This window comes from Drosophila teissieri, chromosome X, assembly GCF_016746235.2.
Source record: "Drosophila teissieri strain GT53w chromosome X, Prin_Dtei_1.1, whole genome shotgun sequence".
Lineage (NCBI taxonomy): Eukaryota > Metazoa > Arthropoda > Insecta > Diptera > Drosophilidae > Drosophila > Drosophila teissieri.
Genome location: NC_053034.1, coordinates 4283713 through 4309189, shown reverse-complemented (window position 1 = coordinate 4309189; position 25477 = coordinate 4283713). Strand labels below are relative to the sequence as shown.

At 45.0% G+C, this 25477-nt stretch overlaps 3 protein-coding genes and 1 long non-coding RNA gene across 10 annotated transcripts in view; all 4 read left to right on the top strand.

Moving 5' to 3' along the window:
• The window catches only part of LOC122624835 (1-phosphatidylinositol 4,5-bisphosphate phosphodiesterase), a 41785-nt gene extending 36535 nt beyond the window's left edge, over positions 1–5250 (top strand). For 5 of the 6 annotated variants that reach the window (XM_043804559.1, XM_043804555.1, XM_043804558.1 and 2 more), the window contains exons 8-15: positions 10–176; positions 243–547; positions 1046–1210; positions 1280–1646; positions 1832–3095; positions 3164–3320; positions 3386–3475; positions 4702–5250. In XM_043804559.1, the coding sequence (XP_043660494.1) occupies positions 10–176; positions 243–547; positions 1046–1210; positions 1280–1646; positions 1832–3095; positions 3164–3320; positions 3386–3475; positions 4702–4770 (2584 nt within the window). In that variant the 3' untranslated portion in view covers positions 4771–5250. Of the gene's footprint in view, positions 1–9; positions 177–242; positions 548–1045; positions 1211–1279; positions 1647–1831; positions 3096–3163; positions 3321–3385 lie in introns of all 6 variants that reach the window. The other variant, XM_043804561.1, reaches the window with a different exon arrangement.
• Positions 5251–9697: 4447 nt separating this feature from the next.
• Positions 9698–13781, top strand: LOC122623285 (pyruvate dehydrogenase phosphatase regulatory subunit, mitochondrial). Its single transcript, XM_043802345.1, has 6 exons — positions 9698–11406; positions 11483–11780; positions 11846–12059; positions 12140–12293; positions 12361–12476; positions 12551–13781. The coding sequence occupies exons 1-6, from the start codon at positions 9849–9851 to the stop codon at positions 13031–13033; spliced, it is 2823 nt and encodes a 940-aa protein (XP_043658280.1). The 5' UTR covers positions 9698–9848; the 3' UTR covers positions 13034–13781.
• A 5757-nt stretch (positions 13782–19538) lies between these two features.
• On the top strand, positions 19539–22095 carry LOC122623829. 2 transcript variants are annotated; one of them, XR_006326427.1, is made up of 5 exons: positions 19539–20188; positions 20248–20769; positions 20820–20921; positions 21064–21380; positions 21443–22095. It is a non-coding gene; the product is annotated as an uncharacterized LOC122623829 (long non-coding RNA). The 2 variants fall into 2 exon arrangements; XR_006326426.1 differs by having other exon boundaries at positions 20977–21380.
• Positions 22096–23774: 1679 nt separating this feature from the next.
• Positions 23775–24789, top strand: LOC122624704. The gene is made up of 2 exons (XM_043804378.1): positions 23775–24022; positions 24220–24789. Exons 1-2 carry the CDS (start codon positions 23900–23902, stop codon positions 24418–24420), a joined length of 324 nt encoding a protein of 107 aa, XP_043660313.1. The 5' UTR covers positions 23775–23899; the 3' UTR covers positions 24421–24789.
• Positions 24790–25477: the final 688 nt, after the last annotated feature.

The following is a 25477-nucleotide window of genomic DNA, read 5'->3' as shown; positions in this document are numbered from 1 at the left end:
GCTTTGCAGCACCAAGGGCAAGCAGGACTTTATCAGCTTGGAGCAATTTATCCAGTTCATGAACGACAAACAGCGTGATCCGCGCATGAACGAGATCCTGTTTCCTCTCTACGAGGAGAAACGCTGCACGGAGATCATCAACGATTACGAGTTGGATGAGGAGAAAAAGAAAAACGGTAACAGTTCTCAGTTTAATACTAGTGCGAAGATCCCAATTCACTTCAAATTCAATTAAAATGTAGTGCAAATGTCGCTGGATGGATTTAAGCGCTACTTGATGTCCGACGAGAACGCACCCGTATTCCTGGACCGTCTGGACTTCTACATGGAAATGGATCAGCCACTGGCCCATTACTACATCAACAGCTCGCATAATACCTATCTATCCGGTCGTCAGATCGGCGGCAAAAGTTCCGTGGAAATGTACCGCCAGACACTCTTGGCAGGCTGTCGATGTGTGGAGTTGGATTGCTGGAACGGAAAGGGTGAGGACGAGGAGCCCATCGTCACCCACGGCCACGCCTACTGCACCGAAATCCTCTTCAAGGTAAGACTTAATACCTCAACGGTAGCATACAGGCCCTATAGTCGTTCAATAGCAACAAAATTCCAACATGAGCATGTTTTCAATTGGTAAAATTAGCTTATAATTGAAACATTAATTAAACATTTCGCATGTAATGTCAGCATTCTCAACGGTCCAAGTGAATCGGGTTCGTGCATCTAATGTGCACAGTCCGTTTGGGAATACGAGTATGAGTGCATTGTTTAGAAACATTGCGGTGGTAAACAAATTACATACAAATTTGTACTAATTATAGCTCCGAGAATAATTCTGTTTGAGTTAACTGAATAGTTTGAAAACCATTTTAGGGAGTGCACGTTGAGTGCATGAATGCAAAGCTTTCGACAACTCGAATATAGGTATTAAATTCGATTGAACTCGTGTATTTGAATTTGTAAAACAACAGTTTAGCTTGTAGTATTTTCCACTCCAAGCAGGAATTAAGTAATGTTAAATTTGGTTTTGCAATGTTCCTTGCAGGACTGCATCCAGGCGATTGCGGACTGCGCCTTCGTGTCCTCCGAGTACCCGGTAATTCTGTCCTTCGAGAACCACTGCAACCGCGCCCAGCAATACAAGTTGGCCAAATACTGTGATGACTTCTTTGGTGATCTGCTGCTGAAGGAGCCGCTACCAGATCACCCGGTAAGTGGGGACAGTCCCAACCGCTTGGCATCACCACATTGCTAATCCCGATGGCATATCCCCATTTAGCTGGACCCGGGTCTTCCGCTACCGCCACCCTGCAAGCTGAAGAAGAAGATCCTCATCAAGAACAAGCGCATGAAGCCGGAGGTGGAAAAGGTCGAGCTGGAGCTCTGGCTGAAGGGCGAACTCAAGACGGACGACGATCCGGAGGAGGACGCCAGTGCGGGCAAGCCGCCGGAGGCAGCCGCCGCCCCCGCTCCCGCCCCGGAAGCAGCCGCCGCCACCGAAGGAGCCGCCGAGGGAGGCGGTGGTGCGGAGGCCGAAGCCGCCGCTGCCAACTACAGCGGCTCCACCACCAACGTGCATCCGTGGCTCTCCTCCATGGTCAATTACGCGCAGCCCATCAAGTTCCAGGGCTTCGACAAGGCAATCGGTAAGGGACCCTTGTGCCATTTTTAGATTACAATTGAAGGGGAAACCCACAGTGTAAGGGGTTATGGTTATGTATATGCAGTAAAGTTTGTTGGCAACTTCAAGAACCAACATTTAGCTTAACTACATATATGTGTTGTTCATAGATTTCATTAGTAATGCATAATAATTTTGTCATGCCCACAGAAAAGAACATTGCCCATAACATGTCCTCGTTCGCGGAATCGGCGGGCATGAACTACTTGAAGCAGAGCTCCATCGACTTTGTCAATTACAACAAGCGTCAGATGTCGCGAATTTACCCGAAGGGCACACGAGCGGACTCCTCAAACTACATGCCGCAGGTGTTTTGGAACGCCGGCTGCCAGATGGTCTCACTCAACTTCCAGAGCTCCGATCTGCCCATGCAACTCAACCAGGGCAAGTTCGAGTATAACGGCGGCTGTGGCTATCTACTGAAGCCGGATTTCATGCGTCGGGCCGACAAGGATTTCGATCCATTTGCCGATGCGCCGGTGGACGGCGTGATTGCCGCCCAGTGCTCCGTGAAGGTAATAGCCGGCCAGTTCTTGTCCGACAAGAAAGTGGGCACCTATGTGGAGGTGGACATGTTCGGGTTGCCCTCGGACACGGTGAAGAAGGAGTTTCGCACGCGTTTGGTGGCCAATAATGGTCTGAATCCAGTTTACAATGAGGATCCCTTTGTGTTCCGCAAGGTGGTACTTCCGGACTTGGCTGTGCTTAGATTTGGCGTTTATGAGGAAAGCGGAAAGATCCTGGGTCAACGTATCCTGCCGCTGGACGGTCTACAGGCTGGCTATCGTCATGTTTCCCTGCGCACGGAGGCCAACTTCCCCATGTCGTTGCCCATGCTGTTCGTGAATATCGAGCTAAAGATCTACGTACCTGACGGCTTTGAGGACTTCATGGCCATGTTGTCGGATCCGCGAGGATTCGCCGGTGCCGCTAAGCAGCAAAATGAACAGATGAAGGCCCTCGGCATTGAGGAGCAGAGCGGCGGTGCCGCCCGAGATGCTGGCAAGGCCAAAGAGGAGGAGAAGAAGGAGCCACCACTAGTCTTTGAGCCCGTCACGCTGGAGTCTCTGCGCCAGGAGAAGGGCTTCCAAAAGGTGGGCAAAAAGCAGATCAAGGAGCTCGACACCCTGCGCAAAAAGCACGCCAAAGAGCGCACCTCGGTGCAAAAGACCCAGAATGCGGCCATCGATAAGTTGATCAAGGGCAAGAGCAAAGACGACATTCGCAACGATGCCAACATCAAGAACTCGATCAATGACCAGACGAAACAGTGGACCGACATGATCGCCAGGCACCGCAAGGAGGAATGGGACATGCTGCGCCAGCATGTCCAGGACTCTCAGGATGCCATGAAGGCGCTGATGCTCACCGTTCAGGCGGCGCAGATCAAGCAGCTAGAGGATCGTCATGCCAGGTGAGATTCCTACCACACCATGACTACACATTCTAAACACGAACTCATTTTACTTTGTTACTTTGCAGGGACATCAAGGATCTGAATGCCAAGCAAGCAAAGATGTCGGCGGACACCGCCAAGGAGGTCCAGAACGACAAGACCTTAAAGACCAAGAACGAGAAGGACCGTCGGCTGCGCGAGAAGCGTCAGAACAATGTGAAGCGCTTCATGGAGGAGAAGAAGGTGAGTTGTGTTCTATCCATAGTATCTCAACTGATTTTAACTCGTATATATTCCTTCGCTTGCAGCAAATCGGCGTTAAGCAGGGCCGTGCGATGGAGAAACTTAAGTTGGCGCATTCGAAGCAGGTCGAGGAATTCAGTACCGACGTGCAAAAGGTACTGAACGAAACTCGGCCGCAGACCGACACTATAACCAGTATTGAGACTGTACTTTAGACAACCACACCTGTACAGCTAGAAAGCGATAACCCGTAAACGATAAAAGATATAATCTATAACCTAACAACAAAATATGAATCAAAAACGATACAGAAAACCCGAAACTGATACCAAAGTGAAGATATGCATCCCAGATACGATTGTAGTTGCTGTAGCCCCTTAATTTTCGATCGAGAGAGTGTGAGAGAGAGAGATTATCGACTGGGGATGCATCTTCCGAAAAACGATAAACAATAACCGATCACGAACGAAAACCCAATCTAACCGAACCCATCCGTACTAACCTGAAAAGTAATCGATCAGTCAGTAGCTGCTAATCTTTCACACTAACTGCTAAGATGTAATTATCTACTGTTTCCTATATGTGTATTATATATTTATTGGTACATGTTCATTTTGTTGATTCATCGTGTGTTCTACTTTACCCTTGTTTTCGACTTGTCCCACTGATTTCCAGCACGGTTTCGCGATCCTTTAAAGGAGCGCATTTTTGTTAAATGTGATTCCTTATTTTGCCTTGCTTTGAAACTTTGTTTTTATTTATTGACGTCCAATCGCTTTTCATTTGAAAAGGTTTCCACGTTTTTCATTATTTTTGCTTTTCTGTGCTTTTTCATCATTTTTGTGTGCTCGTGTCAAAGTCACTGTATCCCTAAATCTTCTGTCTTCAGACTGTCCCTTTTCCCACCAATATTCGTAAGTGTTATATTATTCTTGGCTTGAATCCCATAAATCCTAGCTCGCGGCTCTACTATCGAACTACCTTATGGATCTCTCTCTCCCTCTCTCTCTATATATATCTCTCTCTGTCACTTTCACTCTTAATCTGTCTCTGTCTGAAAACTCAACCTGTCACGCCCCTTTAACGCCTAGTCATTTATCGTTTGCTGTGTCGCCCCAAATCGCAAATGCCAAAGTAATTGAGAAAAACTAAATGGATATTCTATATTTTCTCTTGCTCTTTCTTTCTCCCTCTCTCTCTCTCTATCTATCTTTCTATCTATCTCTGTCTCTTTCCAACACGTACACATGCCCATTGTCTCTCTTTCGATTTAAACCACCAAAAATCACACAATTTGTTTACTTTTGCGATATATTTTGTATTTGCTGTCTCACACGCTGCCGTCTGTCAACCAAAATCCAACTGCCGCTTCAAAAACAAGCTTATGGACATGTACAAAATCGAGGAGGAGGCCTATAAGACGCAAGGAAAAACGGAATTTTATGCCTAAGATTCCCAGGTCAATGGTCAAATGGGGAAAGAGCACCGCGATACCAAAAAGATTAAAAACACACTAAAAAAAAAAAAGTAGAGAAAAACCAAAAAAAGAATGCTGATTTAGCTGAAGATGCTAACACACATATATATACTTTTCTTTATATACTACATTTACACACTCATCACTCGAAAACACACACTCGCCCACATTTTAAAGAATTAACTTTACTTAAAAATATTTATGTATATGTTTTATGCCGGAAGCATAAGCTTATATTCGTAAAACCTAGAATTCAAAAACTGGAAAGTCAACACTTTGTGCTTTATATTTATTTAAGATTCTGATGAAGATAAATGGTTAAGGAAAAAAAAGAGTCAATGAGAAGGCCACACAGTAATGTGTGCAATTTATGGGGACTTACTCCTCTCGAATCCATTGTAATTTATTTTGAAAAACAAGAAAAGAAAAAAAAAACAACCTATTGAAAATAAAGAATACCAAAAATCTTGTAAGGTATTTTGTGCTAACAACACAATAAAAACGGTACACCGATAAGTTTAGACCACACACGGTGCGTTTCGCAACTAAAAGAACTATCTTTTCGTTCTTTGAGCGGTGAACGCGCACTGTACACAATCATATATGTATACATAACACCAACCTAACACCCTGCCCCATATAATCGTACGTTTCAAGTGAACAACTTACATGAGTTTCCGATTCTCCACCTAATAGCTTAGCCAATTAACTAACCTAAACAGTAAGCCGAAACCATCAATTAACCAGTTAAGCAATCCAAGGAGCCCACAATTAACCGGACACCCAAACAACCAGACAGAAAAATGTATATGCCATTCGGGAAAAATATAGTTGGAGCTGGAGGGTTTTTTTGAAGAGCATTTATTTTGCAAAGCCTTCGGAGGAAAACCCTTAAAATTTACAAAACCCGAAAGCCCCTTTCTCGAGTCATAAACGAAAAACGATGCAACCTGTTTATATAGTATATGTTATAAAACCAAAGTATTAAATGTGTAATTCAAACAAGGAAACACCCCTACCGGCAGTTAAATATACAACACGCTCACACATACAACACACAAAAATAATAATTATTTCTGTGCTGAACATACCAAAAACGAAATGGTTTACTTACATAAAATGTACATTTTTATCCGCTCTGTATTAGTTCCGATCTTATTTGCAATTTGAAACTAGAACGAGATAAAGATATTGCGATTTGTAATACCAGACAAAAGTAGCCAAAAATATATACATTATATACACACAGAACAAAACACGAAAAACACGAAAGCATACATATGTAGATCTAGTGAATATTATACCAAAGTAAGAGACAAAAATAACACTTAAGATAGATTCTGTTTGAATTGTCAAAAGCGTTTATGTTGCGCTCAAAATTTGCTGTTTGCATGTATTGTAGTTGTTGCAAAACCAAACAAACGAAACATTTAACAAGACAAGAAACCGAAAATGTAGAAAATTAAATGAATGAAACTAACGCAAGGATGATGCAAAGAAAGAATGTAATTTCCCATAAATTTTGATTGATTGATTTTAAACTTGAATATGTGCCCTAAAGATCGAAGATGGAGAAGCGTTTACACTGTGCTATTAACGAATCGAAAACATTTAGTTAACTCATACAAGGTAACTGTACTAAATTATGTACAATATTTAACCTACGCCTACGACTATGTATTTAGAGAATTGATCAAGTTTTATGAATGTGATAAGCGGTTACATTTTATTACACGTTCGCGAGAAAGAGCGAATCCCAACTACTTTTATCTCCAATACTTTCGCCTTTGCCAACACTGTCTTATTATCATTTTTTTTTTCCCCCAAGGGCACGAGTTGAAGGTTGGATGGAGGAAAACGAATGCAAAGCTTTGTATGATATGTAATATAATGTGCCAATCCCAATGTTAACCAAACCAAAAACGAGAAAGTGAAATGAACATTGTTTAACTGAGATCGCAACTAATTTATTTATTCGCTCGTATAATGTATACATTAGATAGAGGCCTAGCCTCTTAGTCGAAAAGCCCTCAATTTGGCACACCTGTAACCCACAATGCAAAACCAAAAAAAACACATCATCAATGTTCTGAAAATATTGGCGCGGGTAAAAACATTCGCGGTAATTCCTTCAAGGACTTGTTCCTTCTCCCAAGTTGTTTCGATGACGTTGCTTAATGTTTCATCCATATATTGGCCTCTCAAGAGCACTTTTAAATAAAGGGTATTTTCAAAGGCAAATGGACTTTACCCAAAACCAAAGAAAGCGTAAAACGAATACAAACAACATTGTTGCCATATATGTGAAACCAAACTGGATCATTCGAGGTCAATTTAGAAAACTTTACCCCGCCAATTGCATGGATTCTCTACACTTAGTGAAATGTGTCAATTTTTTATGTTTTTTTTTATTTTTCTTTTTTTTTTAATCTTAATAAGTTGTAGTCTTTAATGAAACGCTAGAGCAAAAATGTTACAGGATATGCACGATGATGTAGCCCATATACGTGGGGCCACATTGTTGTAGTTTGTACTTCTGTGAGAGCAAAACCCCAGAATATGATTATGAATAGCGATAGCGAGCGAGAAACATAACTCGCGGATGTATCTACTATCTACGTATTTATTGATTATGTTTCTGCGAACAAACAGAACAAATGCGACTTCTGTATAAATATGAATATAATGTTATATGAATAGTTTAAAGAGGTCGCAAGACAAGGTCGATGAAATTAACTTATATTAAAAATGCTGCGTATGAACTTATGATTATATACTATGAACTATATATATTAAACTATTATGATTACCATTATTATCTTTATTATGATTATTATTACGATTGCTCCGATATCGAATAACTTTAATTGCAATAAATTCTATTCCAAAGCGATTCTAGAGATTTTCCATTGATTTTCTCCTTTTAAGTTTGATTTTCAAAACACTAACTATTATTTTAATAGTAAGCCATTATTTGTGGCCAGCACTAAGCCTCCTTTATATTTTAGTTTTAGCCTGATATCACCGCGTTACCGAGAGATGTGCTATATGTTTGAAACCGACAATTCGGCCCATGTAAAATAGTTTAGCTTAGGATCCTACTAAGTTTTAAGATATTGCGAACTTTCGCAAGAAACCAAATGAACCTAAATGTTAGAACAGCCTCACACACTATGCATCATATATCCAATCCAATATATACAGATACAGAAACGGATTCTCTATTGCTATGATTCTAGTCTGAGTGTGTTTGTTGATTTTACGGAACAAGCTGAGAACCTAAAACATACTAGTTAATGGACATTAAATAAAACTCAATACGAAAATTCTTTGGGTTGCGTCAAAGATTGTAAAAAACAAAAGATTTAACAACTAAGAAGTTTTGGTGGTTATTGGAAATAAATCTTTAAATGAAATATGCCTATTCTTGTCTTTTAAAGTTGGAAAGTCACTAACCATACTGTGTAATATTTGTATTTCTTATTGCAGGGTGATGCGGTTATGCCATCTTATTCTTGGAAGAACTACTATAGACTGGTGTAGTAAAAACAATCTATTAGGAATACTTCCAAGAACATGAATGGATATATATTGGTTTTCTTCCTGACTTTTAGGTTACGTTATTATGTCTTTGTTGAATCATTAAATCTATTTAATTAACATTTATAAACTTTCTTTTGCTGACGCCAAACCACCTTGTTTCAGAAAACACTACCTAAGATTTATGTAATAAAAAAATCCTATAGGTATTTTTTCTGGGACTAGAATGATTTGTAAAATTTTAATTCATAGAAAAGTTGCACCATTTTTGCTGCAGCACTAAAACCATTTAGTTCAAGGAAAAACACCATATGATTGATGTACAAAAACAATCTATTTAATATTTTTCCAAGATCTAGCATGGTTTTGTATATTTTTTACCTTGATATGTTGCTTTATTTCGTTTCTAAAAAATCACTTATAAATGTTGTGGACTGAAATTACATTTATTTTTTAAAGGCTCTAATATCATGTTGTTCCAGGAAAGATAGCCAGTGATTGGTTGATTAATAACAATACACCAGGTAACTTTCGTGGGACACTTTGATATGAATAATCAGTTGTATTTATATTAGATCTGAACTTAATAGTATAGATATTATTTCACTTATTTAAAAACTGAAATATCATTCTAAATAATATTTTTCTAAATAAATTTCACAATTTTGATTGCAGTACGAAAACCATTTTAGTTCTAGAAAAAATAGCCAATGATTGATGTATAAAAACAATCTATTAGGTATTTTTTCAGGGACTATCATGGCTATTGTTTTTCGATAACTTTATAAATTGGTTAATTTCAATACCATGAATCACTTGATTATATACAGAGGTGGTCAAAAGTATTCACACAACGTGATTTTATTTCAATTGTTCCTCACGATATGTAAATACTTTTGACCACCACTGTATTGCGTATACTGAAATACACTTTTTGCAATGACTATTAATATTTAATCATATTTTAAGGCAACTCTATACGATTTTAGGGATATAAAAAATGGTCTAGAATTGCCTACGAAATATGAATGAATGATTACGTTTCATGCAGTGCGTGCTTTATGTTCTTCTTCATATTCATACTGGTAATAATTCCACGATGCGAAATAATGCAGACTAAATTAGAATTTTAGGGGTAAATAGTTCTTGAAATCAAACTTTTTGCTCTTAAAACTCTAAGCAAGGCAGATTATTTGAGTTCCTGCGCTCGAAATTATGCTATTAATTTTTACCCAATTTCATGCCATTCAAGTTTCGCGCCAATGGTGCGAGTCTCCGCTGAACGCCTTCCGATAGTCATCGAAGTTCTGACCCACCTCTAACCGCATATGGTCATCTGGTCACTCTGCCTCTGTGTTGTTATTGTGCCGAAAGTTAACTTACTAATCCAAAGCACAATACGGCGTATATAGATAGTGCCCTCCAGTGCATCCGGTGACCTGCAGGCGGAATCGGGTTGGTCCCATGAGGTTGTGATATATACATACTTATCGTTTGCGCCGGTGGACAAGATGTGGAAACTGCTGCAGTGTTCGCGAAATGTTTCCGCAGTTTCTGGACTTCCCAGGCGGAGGTGTTCACCTGGCCTTTCGGACGCAGTGCGTCTGGCTAGTGGCCAGACGGATCAGGCGGATGAGCGGGTGCTGCGGAAGCGGAAGTTCCAGCCGCAGCAGGCGGCGGATCTCAGCGAGGAACTGGCCGGTCAGCTGCCCGTCAAATCGCGGGTGGTCATCTGTGGCGGCGGCATCACCGGCGCCTCGGTGGCCTATCACCTGGGGCTGAGTGGGTGGGGCGGTGAAACGCTGCTCGTGGAGCAGGATCGCGTCGGTGGCGAGCTGCCCTGGACCGCCTGCGGATTGGCGGGTCGCTTCGAGCCCAGCTACACGGAACTCAAGCTGGCCGAGTACTCCATTGATCTGATCAAGCGACTGGCGGAGAACGGATTGCCCACCGGTTGGCGGCCGGTGGGTAGCCTGAATCTGGCCCGAAGCTGGGACCGCATGACCGCCTTCAATCGCATGAAATCGCAGGCCTTGGCCTGGGGCATGCGTTGCGAAATCCTCTCGCCAGAGCAGTGCGCCCAGCACTGTGAACTGCTCTCCTTGGACGGCATTGAAGGTGGCCTTTGGATACCTGAAGACGGGGTCTGTGATCCGCAGCTAGTGTGCCAGGCCTACATGACCGAGGCGCAGCGATTGGGAGTGCGCATCGTCGAGCATTGTGCCATCAAGAAGATCCACAGCGAGCACGGCAAGGTGCGGAGTGTGGAGACAACAGCTGGCGATGTGGAGTGCGAGTACTTTGTGAACTGCACGGGCTTCTGGGCACGCGAGGTGGGCACTTTGTCCAAGCCGGTGGTGAAGGTGCCACTCAAGGCAGTGGAGCATCACTATCTGCACACGAAACCCATCGAGGGACTCAGTCCGGACACGCCCTTCGTCCGGGATTTCGATGGACGCATCTTCTTTCGGGAGTGCGAAGGTCACATCCTCGCAGGCGGCTTCGAGCGCGAGGCGAAGATGGTGTACGAAGATGGAGTGATTCCCCTGTCGCAGTCGGCTCGCCAACATCCGCCGGACTGGGATCACTTTCACGAGCTGCTCGATGCCCTGTTGCTGCGCGTTCCCTCCTTCAGAGATGCCACGTTGGATAGACTCACAAACTCGCTGCAGGTCTTCTCGCCCGACTGCAAGTGGATCCTGGGGGAAGCGCCAGAAATTCAAAATTACTATGTGGCGGCTGGCAACAAGACCATGGGTGTGTCCGCATCCGGAGGCATTGGACGCGTCCTCACCGATCTAATAACCAAAGGATCTACTTACCTCGACCTGCACATCCTGGACATCAGTCGGTTTCTGGGGCTGCACAACAACCGCAAGTTCCTGCGGGATCGCTGCAAGGAGGCGCCGGGCAAGCACTTCGAAATCAACTACCCCTTCGAGGAGTTCCAGACCGGCAGAAACCTGCGCATGTCGCCCATCTACCCGCAGCTCAAGGAGGCGGGCGCCGTTTTTGGCCAGTCGATGGGTTACGAGCGACCCAACTACTTCGATCAGCAGGACAAGCACGGTGGGTATATGCGTATTTATAGCCATAAACATATCATATGATACAAATGATTCTCCGGCTTGAATCTATATTCCAGATGAATTCGGCTTGCCGCGTTTTCGGATTGCCCAAACGCGAACCTTTGGCAAGCCGCCGTGGTTTGATCACGTGGCCTCGGAATACCGGGCCTGTAGGGAACGCATTGGCATAGCGGACTACAGCTCCTTCACGAAGTACGACTTCTGGTCGAAGGGCAACGAGGTGGTGGACCTGCTGCAGTACCTCTGCTCCAACGACGTAGACGTGGCCGTGGGCTCTATCATTCACACGGGCATGCAGAATCCCAATGGGGGCTACGAGAACGACTGCTCCTTGGCACGCCTCTCCGAGCGGCAGTAAGTAGCTTGCCCGTCCTGTTCAGCATGGTCAGTGATCCACTTATTCGCGCTTTTTTTTTTAGCTACATGATGATTGCACCCACCATTCAGCAAACGCGCTCCATGTGCTGGATTCGCAAACATATGCCCAATCACCTGAGGGCCAAGGTGAACGTGGCGGATGTGACCTCGATGTACACGGCCATCTGCATCCTAGGACCCTACTCCCGCATCCTGCTCTCCGAGCTTACCGACACCGATCTCACGGCCAAGAGCTTTCCCTTTTTCACCTATAAGGTGAGAGATTCCCAAGAAAATAGCCTGCCTATTTATATTTTTCAATGGATGATTATGCCACATAACCCAATCTTTTCCAGGAACTGGATGTGGGCCTGGCCGACGGTATCCGAGTGCTGAACATCACCCATACGGGTGAATTGGGCTATGTCCTGTATATTCCCAACGAATATGCCTTGCATGTGTACTCGCGACTTTACCAGGCAGGCCAAAAGTTCAACATACAGCATGCAGGTATGTTATTGAAAAGAGAACTATGTACCCCCCTTTATTACTTGAATTTCCCCTTTGCCCATTTTAGGTTACTACGCCACCCGCGCCCTGCGCATTGAGAAGTTCTATGCCTTTTGGGGACAGGATCTGGACACCTTTACCACGCCGCTGGAGTGTGGACGCAGCTGGCGCGTCAAGTTCAATGTGGGTTACAAAGAGAACAGTCCTGAAAGAGCGAAAAGCACACATATTCCATACGTATTATATTGTCTTTGCAGAAACCCATCGACTTTATTGGCCGCAATGCGCTACTAAAGCAGCGCGAGGAGGGCGTCAAGCGCATGTATGTGCAGCTCTTGCTGAACGACCACGATCACGAGGTGGACATGTGGTGCTGGGGCGGCGAGCCCATCTACCGCGACGGGGTCTACGTGGGTATGACCACCACCACCGGCTATGGGTACACGTTCGAGAAGCAGGTCTGCCTGGGCTTCGTGCGAAACTTCGACGACGAGGGACGGGAGCTGCCGGTGACCAATGAGTACGTGCTGTCCGGCCACTACGAGGTGGAGGTGGCCGGCGTGCGGTTCGAGGCCAAGGTCAATCTGCACTCGCCCAATCTGCCCACCAAGTTCCCGGATCGGGAACGCGAGGCCTACCAGGCCACGCGCGACAAGCCGGACCAGGCGGATCTTCTATCGTATGGCGGTGTGACCACGGTCAAAGGCACCGGAATACCAACGGATGGGCACGGACTGTAGGGATCGACGGAGCTGGGCTGGCTCCCGCCCGACCAATATCATCTGCCATCTGGACGTGCCAAGCAATGGAGCACTCACTTCGTTCATTTCTAGTTCAACTCGAGAGTCTCAAAAGCAAAGCGATATTATTCAATTTAGTACGATAGGGAATCGAGCGAATATGAGATAGGCAAATGGCTACAATACAACCAAGAGGTTAGGCTGCTTAACTTAGAGGAAACACACAAATGTGGTGAAATGTTGAGTAAGTCAACTGGATAGGATATTCATGGAAAGTTTTTGTTCTTGCAATTTGAATTTGTTAATGGAGATTTTGAACGAATTGGTTAACAACTTTGGTTAGATCTAAGTACCAGAACGCTGGAAAATGTGGTTAGCTTTTAGGTAATTTTGATTGTTTGTCAAGAGTGGTGTCAATTAAAGGTGTATGTACAATAAGCTCCACATGCGATGTATATATAAGAATCTTCCGTGATATTGGAATAATTGAGGTTTTGCACATTGTTAAAAAATGACACAAACAGGTTACAAATTTTGCTCAAGAAAACAAAAAAAATAAATAAATAATATCAAAGGTGTTCATGAAAAAGAAGATAAACAAATAGAACCTATTTCTGAGCAGATTTTTCAGACAGTTTTGATTGACTCTTTTTTTTTACTAACCCAGACGATTGACTTTGTAATTTATGGTGTGCTACTATATGAATCACACCCCATATTATACATTGTATTGTGCTATATTTATACAAATACATTTACTGTTTGCAAAAGCTTTCTAAGAAGTTGATCTCCCAGAGCTGCCAAAAAGTTGAGCAGCTGTTTGTTGCTCGGGGTGTGTTGGGTTTTCGCTGGGTTTTTGGTTTTGGGTTTTCAGTTTTTGGCCAAGACATTCAGGCAGGCGTGTGCTAATGCCCAGAAAACTCTGGCCCCAAGATTGCAGCACATGTTTTGGCCAAGTTTCGACGACTGGCTTGGCTTGGCTTGGCTTGCTTTTGCTTTGCTACAAAAGTTTGCTTCCCCAAAAATGCAGAATTCTGAATTAAGGCTACTGGTGGTCGGTGTCTGTTGTTCCAACCCCAAAGCTCCCCCGCCACTCCCCCCCGCCGTTTGGCCTGGAGTCACTTTTGGCCACGCTTGGCTAACTCTTCTGGCCAAGTTCTTCGGTTCTCCGGTTCTCTGTTGCTCGGTTTCTCGGTCTCCATTCTCCATTCCCCCAGTTGTGTAGGATTACAAACTATCTTTTTGTTAGTAATTAGCTGCACACGATAAACGTGACATTATTATTGTTGCCAGGCAGTTGGGCAAAAGTTTGGCTCTGATCTGAGACTGCGACTGGGACTGAGACTGGAACCCCTCTCTTGGACCATTTGTTGGATTTGCTGGATTTGTTGGCCTGGCGCTGGCTTTCTTCGGCTGTGGCCCATTTGAATTTTGCGAGGATGAGGTAGTGGTTGTGGATGTGGAGGATGCGGATGAGGACGAGGAGCTGGGCTCGCCGGGCCGTTTTACAAATGAGCATTTGTTAAATCAAAAATTCAAGTGGCAACGCCGCACTCCAATGGCGCCAGCTATCCAGCTCTTCGTCATCCACAACCACATCCCAGCCAGAAATGATCAATTTTGAGACCCCCCCTAGCCCACAAATTGCACTCACTGTCTGATGGCTCCTCCTTCGGGTCGTGTAATTTATGCCCATTTATTGTGTGGTCGCTCCTACCGTCTTGCCTTTGCCTGTGGTTTCTGCGGAGAGCAATCACTGAATTTGCATACAAATGTCCCATCCTCATGGCATCCCAGAGCCATTCCAGCCCGACGTGGACTCCTGATTCCGATTCTACTTCTGATTCAGAATCAGATTTTGATTTCGGTTGCCATCGTCTTTGCAATTCTTGCACCGCGTGTCTAGGGTCAATTTCAATTTGTGGTCTGAAGAATGGAAACCGTGGACATGGGACTCCATCGCGGTCTCCACATACACACATATGAATGGAAAAAGGGAAATGTAAGGCTACGCAGAATATTTCCACAAATATTATCAATCAAAATTCTGACTGATGACAAATCCCTGGAATAAACGTCCGCACGTGCTTAGCTGGAATTCTAGATCTTTCCTCCCAGCTTGTCGAAATTCTAGATCTTTCCTCCCAGCTAGTCGAAATGGAGTCCGATGGAATATATTGGCGGGAAACGTTTAAGGACACCATTTTCACAATGGGATAATTCGCAGAGAAAATTAGTTACGCATGAAGCACGTAAATCGATGCGGTTTAAAGTTATTTTTTGAAACTGAGTACATAACTTTACTGTTAATTACAAATAATCCTTGAATCTCTGCCATTCTGGAAATCCGCAAACAAAACATATTGCCTTGCTCCTACTTTTACTTAAGAAATCTCTACATAACCCAACTTTACTGTCAAACGCGAAGTTTTTAAACTTCTGTGAATTCTACATAGTTCTTCGGAAAACCGCAAAGAAAAACCATAAAAAACAAACTTTTATTCGTATTCTAGTATACTAGGTATTCTAGTTTTCTGAAAATCCCCAAAGAAAAAAGATTGGTTTGCGTGTATTTGTAGCTTATGCACTACATAGCCTAACTTTACTGCATAAAACAAAATCTAGTTTTCTGGGAATCCGCAAAAAAGGATTGGTTTGCTTGTGTTTGTACTTCAGACTGCACTACATAACCCAACTTTGCTATACAGGTCAAACTTTTATTCGCAATTCTGGTTTTCTGCAAAATTCGATTTAATTCTCGGAAATCTAGTCTTTTGGAGCACCACAAAATATATAATAGCGTTGCAACTACTATATCTGCCTTAAATGATCGAAAATCACAAATTATAATAGTGATTCTCACCAGCTTTAACCTTTTTGTTCGTTCTTCATCCAAAGCTCTTGGCACTTTGCGTCCGAACTCGAAGAGCGGTCATCAGAAAAAGAAAGAACCCAGGGAGCCCAGGGAGTAAAGCAGAGACTTTAGGACGAAATTGGCAGTATCGAATATTGATAGTCAACTAGATTTTGGGACTGTCATAAAAATATCGATTCTCCGGAGGTGATAATCGAAGTCACGGTTTTAAAAGCGTCACTATTTATTTTTGCTTTCCAAATAAAAACGAAGGGTTAATAATGGAAACCTAGTTTTCATTTCAAGTTTGAAAGGCATAGTTAGATTCTAAATTAAAAGTACAAAACAAATTACCCCTAATTATTAGCAAGCCAATCGCATAAACAAAAGAGTTCTAATTGGAATTTAGAGATAGATAAAGATTTTATAGAGAGATTTTTAAAGGCGCCTTAATCGGTATCGCAGCTTTTGGGAGTTGCCAGCTCAACATTTTATTATCGCTAGGTATTGCCTAGAGGTGGACCAAGAATTCTTGGAATTCTTCTGCTTTCAACATACATATGTGAAAGCATATACAAATGCCTCAAATCGGTTAAGAATTCGAGAACCTCAAGATGGATAAGGTTTATTTGTATTTTATGAAGTTTCCAGCGCCAAAATCAAGATCAAAGAGTAGTGATCCTAATTATGCTTCTCATGTTTTTTCGATGGCAGGTGCAGTACGTATTAATCAAATTAAATTTATTTAATTATATGAGATTTGCCTATGATAAGCAGACCAGTTTCCTTCACAATTACCAAACGAAATGTGAACAAAAGACGAGCCGCAATCATTTGGGAGCAGTCAGCAGTGCCCATGTCCTCCTGTCCATTGGCCCAATATTTGTCCATCCGGGGGATGCGGCTGGAGCCCGGAATTCAGAGGTGGAGAATTGGGACTGGGTCCGGCCTCCGTCCGATGTTTGCACAAAATTAACAAATGCCGAAATACCGAAATGCCGGAGACCACGAGCCGGATTAGTTTCGATGGGATAATGATTTCAAATCTCTGGCCGAAAGTAATGCGCCTCATTAGTGGCTAAGCTCCCGGCTCCATGGTTTTCCACCGCCTTCGGCCATGTGGATTCCGTCCGGATTTCAAGTCCGGCAAAGGACAGACAGCGTGAGGAAGAGAGAGAGAGATAGAAAAGAAGAAGGAGAGAGCTTTGTTTGCCTAATTTTCCACGTTGATTTTCTAGCCGCAAAACAAATGAAACGTTCGCTGCATATTAAGCATCTAATTTAATTTGCCAGAGCGCAAAACCAAAACGGAAACTGAAGCCGGGAAAAAGAAGTGGAAAAGTCAACCCCCGGGACGACGACCAGTGGGTGGTGGATATGGTGGATATGGGTGGGTGGATTTGATTTTGGACTGGCTTAAATGCTTCATAATGAAAATCTGTGATATCTTGCGGTACGGCTTTGATTTTTCCCTTCTGTTTGCCGTCACTCAAGTGGTTGATGTTGATTGTTTGTCAATAGAGGACCGGGACTCAGGGATTCGGCGACAAGTCCGTTCCCCGGGATCGGGGGACTGCCATGGGGATTACAACTTTGGAGTGCCGGGCACGTTCCAAGAAGTTATTAGTGACCGTGCCTAAGCCTTTGATTGCCCAGCTCCTGGACCTCTCTATATCTGCCCGTGTTGTGGGGCCAAATCCTTCCTAATCCCAGACATCTCGGTCTCGGATTGGTCCGTCTTGGCCGCTGTTTCATACTTTGGTTGGGTGGCCAAGACTTGGTGTCAAAGTCATGCCACTGTGCTTCAAATGCTAGTAAGTGATTTGAAGAGCTCAAAATTAGATGCTGATTATAGATGTGCGAAAGGTATGTAACATCAAATGAACTTTGCATTTAAACGGCTACCCAAACTTAAATTATTCCCTCAGATTTCCGAATAAGCTGGAGGACACTGTGCCCAACCAAGTGGGCACCTTCCTTGCCGCGACACCACCACCACCCACACCAGCGTGACAGGGCACGCTTCGCTTTCCGCGCCTTTGCATGCGACGAGTTTGTCACTGTGATTTATGCCTGAGAGGGTTACACCACCGAACGAGCCGCCAAGCGGGAGTGCTGGGTACGGATGAGGCTGTGGGTGTGGGTGTGGGAATGGGTGTGGGTGTGGGCAGGGTGGGGTCGATGAATAGTCAAAAAAGCGAGTACACATGGCCGTGCCAGTGGAGAACAAGGAGCGGCAGTCAAAAAGACAGCCGAGCAGAGGAAGCTGCGCCAGTCGGGCGGTCGCAGGCGTCAACAGGATGCCTGGAAGGACGAGGGAAGGGGTGGATGGGCGGCGGGTGGCGGGCGGCGGAGGAGAAAGGCGGATGCGGATGAGCAGGCGGAGGACCGAATGGCGGAGGGTTGCGATTACAGTGTCATTGGCAGCGTCGACGGCGTCACTTTGCGCAGTGCCAAGTGCAGCCACCAGAACCGAATCCAATATCCAAATCAGAGCCACACCACCCAACCAGCGAAACGGGGAAAAAAACGACGAGCAGGGCAAGGGCGAGTCCACGCCCAGCAGCCGCAATTGAAAATTTTATTTCATTTTTATGGCTTTTGGAAATTAAATTGTTGTCATCGCATACAAAATTAACCAGAGCAGCGGGATTTGCATAGCCAGCCAAGAGGTGTGACCTCTAACCCCCACCACCCACCACTCACTCACCATACAGCACACAGCACCCAGCACCCAGTACCCATACGACACAGGCAGCGATGTTATTGTTATAGCCGCTGTATCTCACCCGCTGGGCCTGCGGTCTTTAACATTTAGCAAAACATTTGATTGCCATCAGGATAATCCCGAGGGGAAGTCCCAGGACGCGAGGACGCGAGGATGTGGGATGTGGGATGCCAGGAGCTGTTTGATTGCCCGGGAGGAGTAGCACATCTCCATAAAGTTCACAAAGCCCGGGGCCTTAAATAAATGTTTATTTTAAGCAATAGCCAGACATTAAAATGCTAAACTTAAATACTCTCAAAGAGCTTTAACAAAGAAAGCATTTATATATGTACTATGTATGTAAACTAAACGCATTAATTTGACACTCCTTTCATATTATGTCTCTTCAGTGATTTCGAATGTACAGTTTTTGATTCTTTTCTTTTTAGCTAGAAGTGCACTTCGATGGTCAGCAGCCAATGTAAAATCTTAGATTTCAAACTTTAAGTTTCCCGGAAGCCGGACTCAATTTGCAATTAGATCTTATCCGAAAGCAAACGGACACCCAGGACACGGGGATTTGAACAAGGTCCCGCATAAAAAACTAAACACGCAGCAATCAATCGATTAAAAAAAGGGCAAAGGAGGAAAAGTTTTGAGTCAACGATGGGAGATGGGCGACGGGCGATGGCACAGACCAGACTAGACGGAGGTGAATGTGGACGATGGGCCACCTATGGTGTCCAGGTCGAGGTCCTGCCGGAAGGACACCCCAGGGACCCGCAGCCAGCTCAAGGAAGTCGCCTGGCTGGCTTTTGTCTAATGCGGCGCTTATCTTGATATTATTTGGCCATAAAAAAGGACACGGACACGGACACATGTTCAAGAAGGGGCGTGGAAAACACTGGAAGAAATGCTCCACAACTACCGAATAGAAAGTGCTTAGAAGGTACATTTATTTTTTGATAAACATTTTTATTCTATGAATCCGTTTTGTATACTTATTCCAGATATCCGTGCAGCGCTCTTTTGACTCACTGATTGAATGCAAAATATGCCAGAATCGTAAAAAAACCGAGGCATTTTTCGGCTGAAACCGAATCCTCCAGCCAAGTCATTCTCCTCCTCCGAAGGGTAAGGAAAATCGCAACATTTCACATGTCACAACGAGGGCGATTTCCCTACCCATAGTAAAATGGACCATGGCGAATCCTGCGGGTTCCGTTGATTTGCTCGCCCGAACAAAAAAATAACCCAGCCACGCGCGTTTCAAATCCCTTTAGTTACACTGTTTCAAAATTAAATATTTACATTTTGTATGCGGAGGCGGATGCGGCGGGCATGAGGCCTGAATCTCGCTTCACATGTGGGTGTTTCGGCCCGAATGGTGGCATCCAGATGCTGGATACTGGCTACTGGATACTGGCCATCTAATCGGCGGTGGTGGCTGACGGTGCTCCGTCAGCTGGTCGTGAGCACTTGTCGTGGTCAGAGTCAGAGGCGCAGTTTGCCAGGGGTTCAGATATTCGTTTCAGATATGTAATATTTCCCCCCCTTTCCAATTAATTAATGTAAAAACGAGCTTTCCAGCACCGTAAGTTGTTTATCTATCATACGACTAGTCATCCTTATAATTCATTACTTTCCCTGCAGGACTGAAAGTTGCTGAACCCCCGTGAGCGACGCCACTGGCTGTCACATATGAGCTCAGATCATCAATCCCCCCGTTGGCCGGATGGGGTGGTGGCCACCATGCAGTTTCCGACGCGCGTTTATTTAGTAATTTGTTTGTCTCCCGACTTAGTCACGGTTTATGGTTGACATTTATTTTATGAGCGTGAAAAATATATCACTCGCCAGTGGCAGCCAGCCACCACGGGATGCCAGGCGGGATGGCAGGCAGGTGGCTGCACCACCCACTCCACCACAACACCACAACGCCACAACACCACCCACATGCACCACTTAAGCCAATTTTGATAGCGGCTTATTGATGGCCGAGCGAATGGCGATTTGTGCGTTAGTCTCGCTCGAGCTCGCTGATTGAATCAGTGCGGAAATGGGACGAGGACGAGATCGATGGGCAGTTCGTGGTCTGCTTGGTTTGCAATCTGTGCCCTTGTGCGACGCAGGCGAGTCGGATCTAAACGGCTGCTTCTAGCACTTGATATATTGGTAAGTTTCGCAGTTGCATTATTGGTTTTTGAATAATAGAATCGTCTTAGAAACGCCGGATCGACAAGGAAGGCTTCAGATGAGAGGAAATGTCGACTGGCACTTCCTTTAGCGAGTATTGTTAACCGCTGCTAAGCCCATCAATTATGCCGGTACGTTCCTTACAAACCTATTGGCCTATAAACTAATCGCATAATTGCACAAAAGTAATTATCCTTGGGCTGAGCCTCGGCTAGCTCATTGTGCAGCAACTATGCGGCACAGCACATCCTATATCCTGTCCTGCATCCTTAGGCCCTAGTGCTTAGTCCTCATACCCTGGCGCTCTGATTTTTCCACCTTGCTGGCCAACTATGCGGCTCATCCGCTCCGCTGAACGCCGCCAGAAGGAAGTGCCGTACAGTACAGGACCCAAATCGCAGGACGCAGGACGCAGACTGCGGAATGCAGGACTCGGATCGCTGCAAAGCAGTTGAAAAAACACAACGGGCCTGAACAACACAAACAAAAACACAAGGACAGCGCTTTGTTTGCAGAAAGCGAAAGAGAGGTGAAATTAAAATCAAGCTGTTGATAGCAATCACACGCTCCTGGCTGCCCGAAATGAATAAGTACACTGTGAAAAATCGTACAGTCTTCAGTAATAATTATTTAATGCTTCTATGTTGAATAGATGCTATCCTTGTATGCTCAACCAATGATCGCAGTAAGCTGACATCTTGTTGACTTCTTAAGGAGACCACAATTTGGCGCACCGGCACTTCTCTCAGTGGACATATCCTGGCTGCTGTCTTTGCAACTCCGATGGCGATGCCAAGAGAGTGGGATGCATGCATCACTAGCCGTCACATGGCCAACTGCCTTGGCTTCCTGCTCTCGACCAATCTGCGACTGTCATCCATCATTCCTGGAGTTTACTGGATGCTTGCCATTTCTGTGGCTCCCGAATCTCCGCCTCTTCATCTGCATCTCCTGGAACAAGGGAATGTAGGGTAGAGTGATGTAGTTAGGGTTGACATCCTCAAGTGGCCCAGTGGCATTGTTCGCCGATTAGCGTTTGTCGAGCGTGCAGTAATTAAGTTGAAGTTGCACAGTAGATCCCCGATAAGCATGGGGATCAGGATACGGCCACGGTGGTTAGGGATAATCCGCAGGGATCAAAAGGATATGGCCCCCGTTCCTTTGTGCCTCTTTTGAACATCAATCGGGGCAATTGGATTGACATTATCGGATCGCAGGCTGGAGGATCTGCTTCGAAGTAATTGTGACCCACGGTAATTGATTCGTGAGGAATCATTTAATATAGCTCTTGTGCTTTAACAGAAAGATCCTTTTATAATAATTTGAAAACGATCAGAAGTAACAGTCATGAAGATAATCGTTGGCTTCTGCCTTTGAGCTACTCATTAACTCTTTTTAATGAAGCACGGCCATTAGTGTTCGATATTTGCTCCACAAAACGGTAAAGATCAGCAATGAAGATCACTCTATTCTCCCCCTTCCCCTTTTCTCTAACTCTCAGCCTTTGTGGCCAATTAGCTGCTGCCACAAAATGAAATCATTTCTCACAGCTATTGCTGGCTGGGCCAAAGTAATTAATTGGGGAGAATTATTTACCCCCTCCTCTGCCGCTCTTCGCTCGGCTGAGTGATTCTCCAAACGGACAGCCAATCGAAGCGAGAGTCGCTATCTGCAAGAGTGCCAGAAGACTGGGGAATCGGCGAAAGACTGGGCCCGAAGACACTGCTCTCGAGGACTGAATGCGACTGCAACCGAGAGAAGCGCATACTTTCCAAGGCAATTATCGAATGCCAGCGTGTCAGCCTCGACTCCCGATTCTCCGGCTGCCCCGAAAGCCCCGATTGTGGCGCACCTCCCGATTCTGCAGTCTTCGTAGATTCTACCACTTGAGAGTCGCCAGGGCGTCGCCGGTTGGGAGAAGCGGGACTTTCGGCCGTCTGCAGTTTCAGTTTCCCTGACGCCAACAACGCCTCATCGTGTTTGTTTGGCCGCCAGAGCCGTCAGAGCCGCCACCGCAGCGACGCCAGCACCACCACCACCACTAGCACCAACAGCCCCAACAGCAGCACCACCACCAGCACCACCACCAGCACCACTACCAGCACACCACTCTGCCTGCCGCTTCGAGCAGCAGTGATGATCACTTGGCTTTCGGTTTCAGATCTTAAATCCGTATTCTTAAAGGAAAATCAAACACAATTTGCCAGAACGACTTTTAGGAGGAATATGCCTCACACTAAATGAAGTGCATTATAGCTGAAGATAAATGTTTTACAATATTTATTATTAAGATCTTAGCTAGGAATTTAATCGTATCGTATATAATATATAATATAATATTAATTATTTCCTTGTAGCTTTCAAGTCGAACCATGTCATCCCTGGCTGGCTAAACGGCTCTACGCAACTGCAACTCTTTCGTTGCCCCAAATTGGCCTTGAGGCAATGATTGGCTGTCGCTGCTGCCCAGATGCCGGCACTACCCTCCTCCCCCAGTGGACCACCCCCTTGACCGCTCCAGCATCGCCCCCAATCCCCCCGATCCCCCCGCTTGTTGCGTTTCTTTCGCACTGATCTCAGCTGTCGTCGCTTGTTAGTGCGCACGCGTGTCTTTCTCCCTCTAAGAGGCAGACAGCGCGTGTGTTCCCCTCTCCTTCGCACTCAACGCCCGCCCAGTCACGTCCTCTCACTCACTCCACGCCAGCTCGCCCGCTCTCCCGCTCGCACCCATCGCACGATCGTGAGGCGTTGATGGCGATGGCGCTGAAGCTGGCGCGCATGTGCAACGCAACCACAAAATCGCAATTGCCGGGACCGGGACCTAAAACCAAAATGAAAAAAGAACGGAAAAAACGAAAAAAAAAAAAGGAGAAGAAACGAGCAACCAAAAGCTTGAGCTGGCACAACGTTGTAAGACATAGTTTGTTGCCAAAGCCCCCTGCCCCCTCCCCCCAGTCCCCCGCCACGCCGCTGTGCCCCCGTGCTTGTGTGTGCGGGACCTCCCGCAGATAATTGCCCATCATCTCATCAAGTTCCGCCCAGCTATTTAACAACCTGAGGAGCAGGAGGAGCAGGAGCTGCAGGAGGAGGTTCGGGGGCCCCGAGAGCAATGAAACCCACAAAACAAGACACCAAAATGATGAACGCGACCACGCAAAGTAGAAGTAGCTGCCCGATCTGGGAGTCGAGGACGGAGTCTGGCTCCAGACCATACAATCCCGAGGGCGGAACCGTGAGTTGTGCCGCAGTCAAACTAAGAAATGTGCTCATCATTTCATTACGTTAAATATCCCTTGTCCCCAAATAAATAGAACACTTTTTTATTTTAAAGTTCACTAATTGAAGTCGAGTATACTTGGCTTATTATACGTCTTATATGTCTATTTTATAAAAAGCTAATCGTACTCGTATTATAGATATATCTTATAGGTTCGGGAACTTCTCGAGCGCCCTTGGGCTGGCGCCACCAACATTGAGCAGCAGCTTGGGGCGGCGGCTGCAGATCGGCTCCAAATCGCAGCAGTCCAGGTTGCAGCTCCACTCCACTCCACGCCACTCCAACCACAGGCATCAATAGCACCACCGACGACGAAAAAGCAGGAGAAGACCAAGAAGATCCAGGCATGTTAATCGAGTCATATCGATTTTGGCGTGGTTCGTGTCTCGGACGTTTTGCCCAACCGCCGTCCTTCGCCCCACAAAAAGGGGGAGGGGCCGATCCCATCAGTGGACTCGTAACTAAATTGAATCCAATTGCAGACGAGTCGGGCCAAATAACTGTGAGACATAATGAATGAGTGTTGGCCAAATTGCAACTTGGCTTGCCAGCCGGCCAGTTAAGGGTTAATGGATGGCCACCAAGGGGAGTTTGGAGAGTTCAGGGGGTGGTGCTCTGCATTTTCCAGTTTACGGCCCAGTCACTAATATCTCAATTGGCCAGCGAAGGGTTCGATTAACTGCACCATTGGGCCACCCACCTGGGGCATCTGCACCTGTCCACGCCGTTTCTGATTCTCCTGATCCTCCTTTTCCTGTTCCTGGTACCTTGTGTCCTTTTTTGAACAAGTTCTGATGATAAAAATCGTAGCAAATATCAACAAATAACTTGGCTAAACTCGGTCATAAACCATTATTTTTATTATTCTGGCTAAAAATCGAACTATTTTGGACGGCTAATTTTCACATTTTTGATAAGGGGTACCATCATCAAAATTTGCAAAAATTGGCAAAAAATAAAAGTTTCCAAATTTGAATGCCAATCGATTGGGAATTGAATTACGAGCTCAACTAGGTATGACAATCAATATTTGGACCATTATTTTTGTTGTTTCGGCTAATTTTCACATTTTTGATAAGGGGTACCATCATCAAAATTTGCAAAAATTGGCAAAAAATAAAAGTTTCCAAATTTGAATGCCAATCGATTGGGAATTGAATTACGAGCTCAACTAGGTATGACAATCAATATTTGGACCATTATTTTTGTTGTTTCGGCTAATTTTCACATTTTTGATAAGGGGTACCATCATCAAAATTTGCAAAAATTGGCAAAAAATTAAAGTTTCCAAATTTGAATGCCAATCGATTGGGAATTGAATTACGAGCTCAACGAGGTATGACAATCTATATTTGGACCATTATTTTGGTTGTTTTGGCTAAAAATCGAACTAATTTTGGAAGGTTATTT

Excerpts from the sequence above, each read along its gene's own strand:
- LOC122623285 (XM_043802345.1), top strand. The coding sequence starts at position 9,849 with ATGTGGAAACTGCTGCAGTGTTCGCGAAATGTTTCCGCAGTTTCTGGA. Across the intron at positions 12,294-12,360 it reads GTTCAACATACAGCATGCAG|GTTACTACGCCACCCGCGCC; the intron begins GTATGTTATTGA and ends TGCCCATTTTAG. Across the intron at positions 12,477-12,550 it reads GCTGGCGCGTCAAGTTCAAT|AAACCCATCGACTTTATTGG; the intron begins GTGGGTTACAAA and ends TTGTCTTTGCAG.
- LOC122624704 (XM_043804378.1), top strand. The coding sequence starts at position 23,900 with ATGAAACCCACAAAACAAGACACCAAAATGATGAACGCGACCACGCAA. Across the intron at positions 24,023-24,219 it reads ACAATCCCGAGGGCGGAACC|GTTCGGGAACTTCTCGAGCG; the intron begins GTGAGTTGTGCC and ends TATATCTTATAG.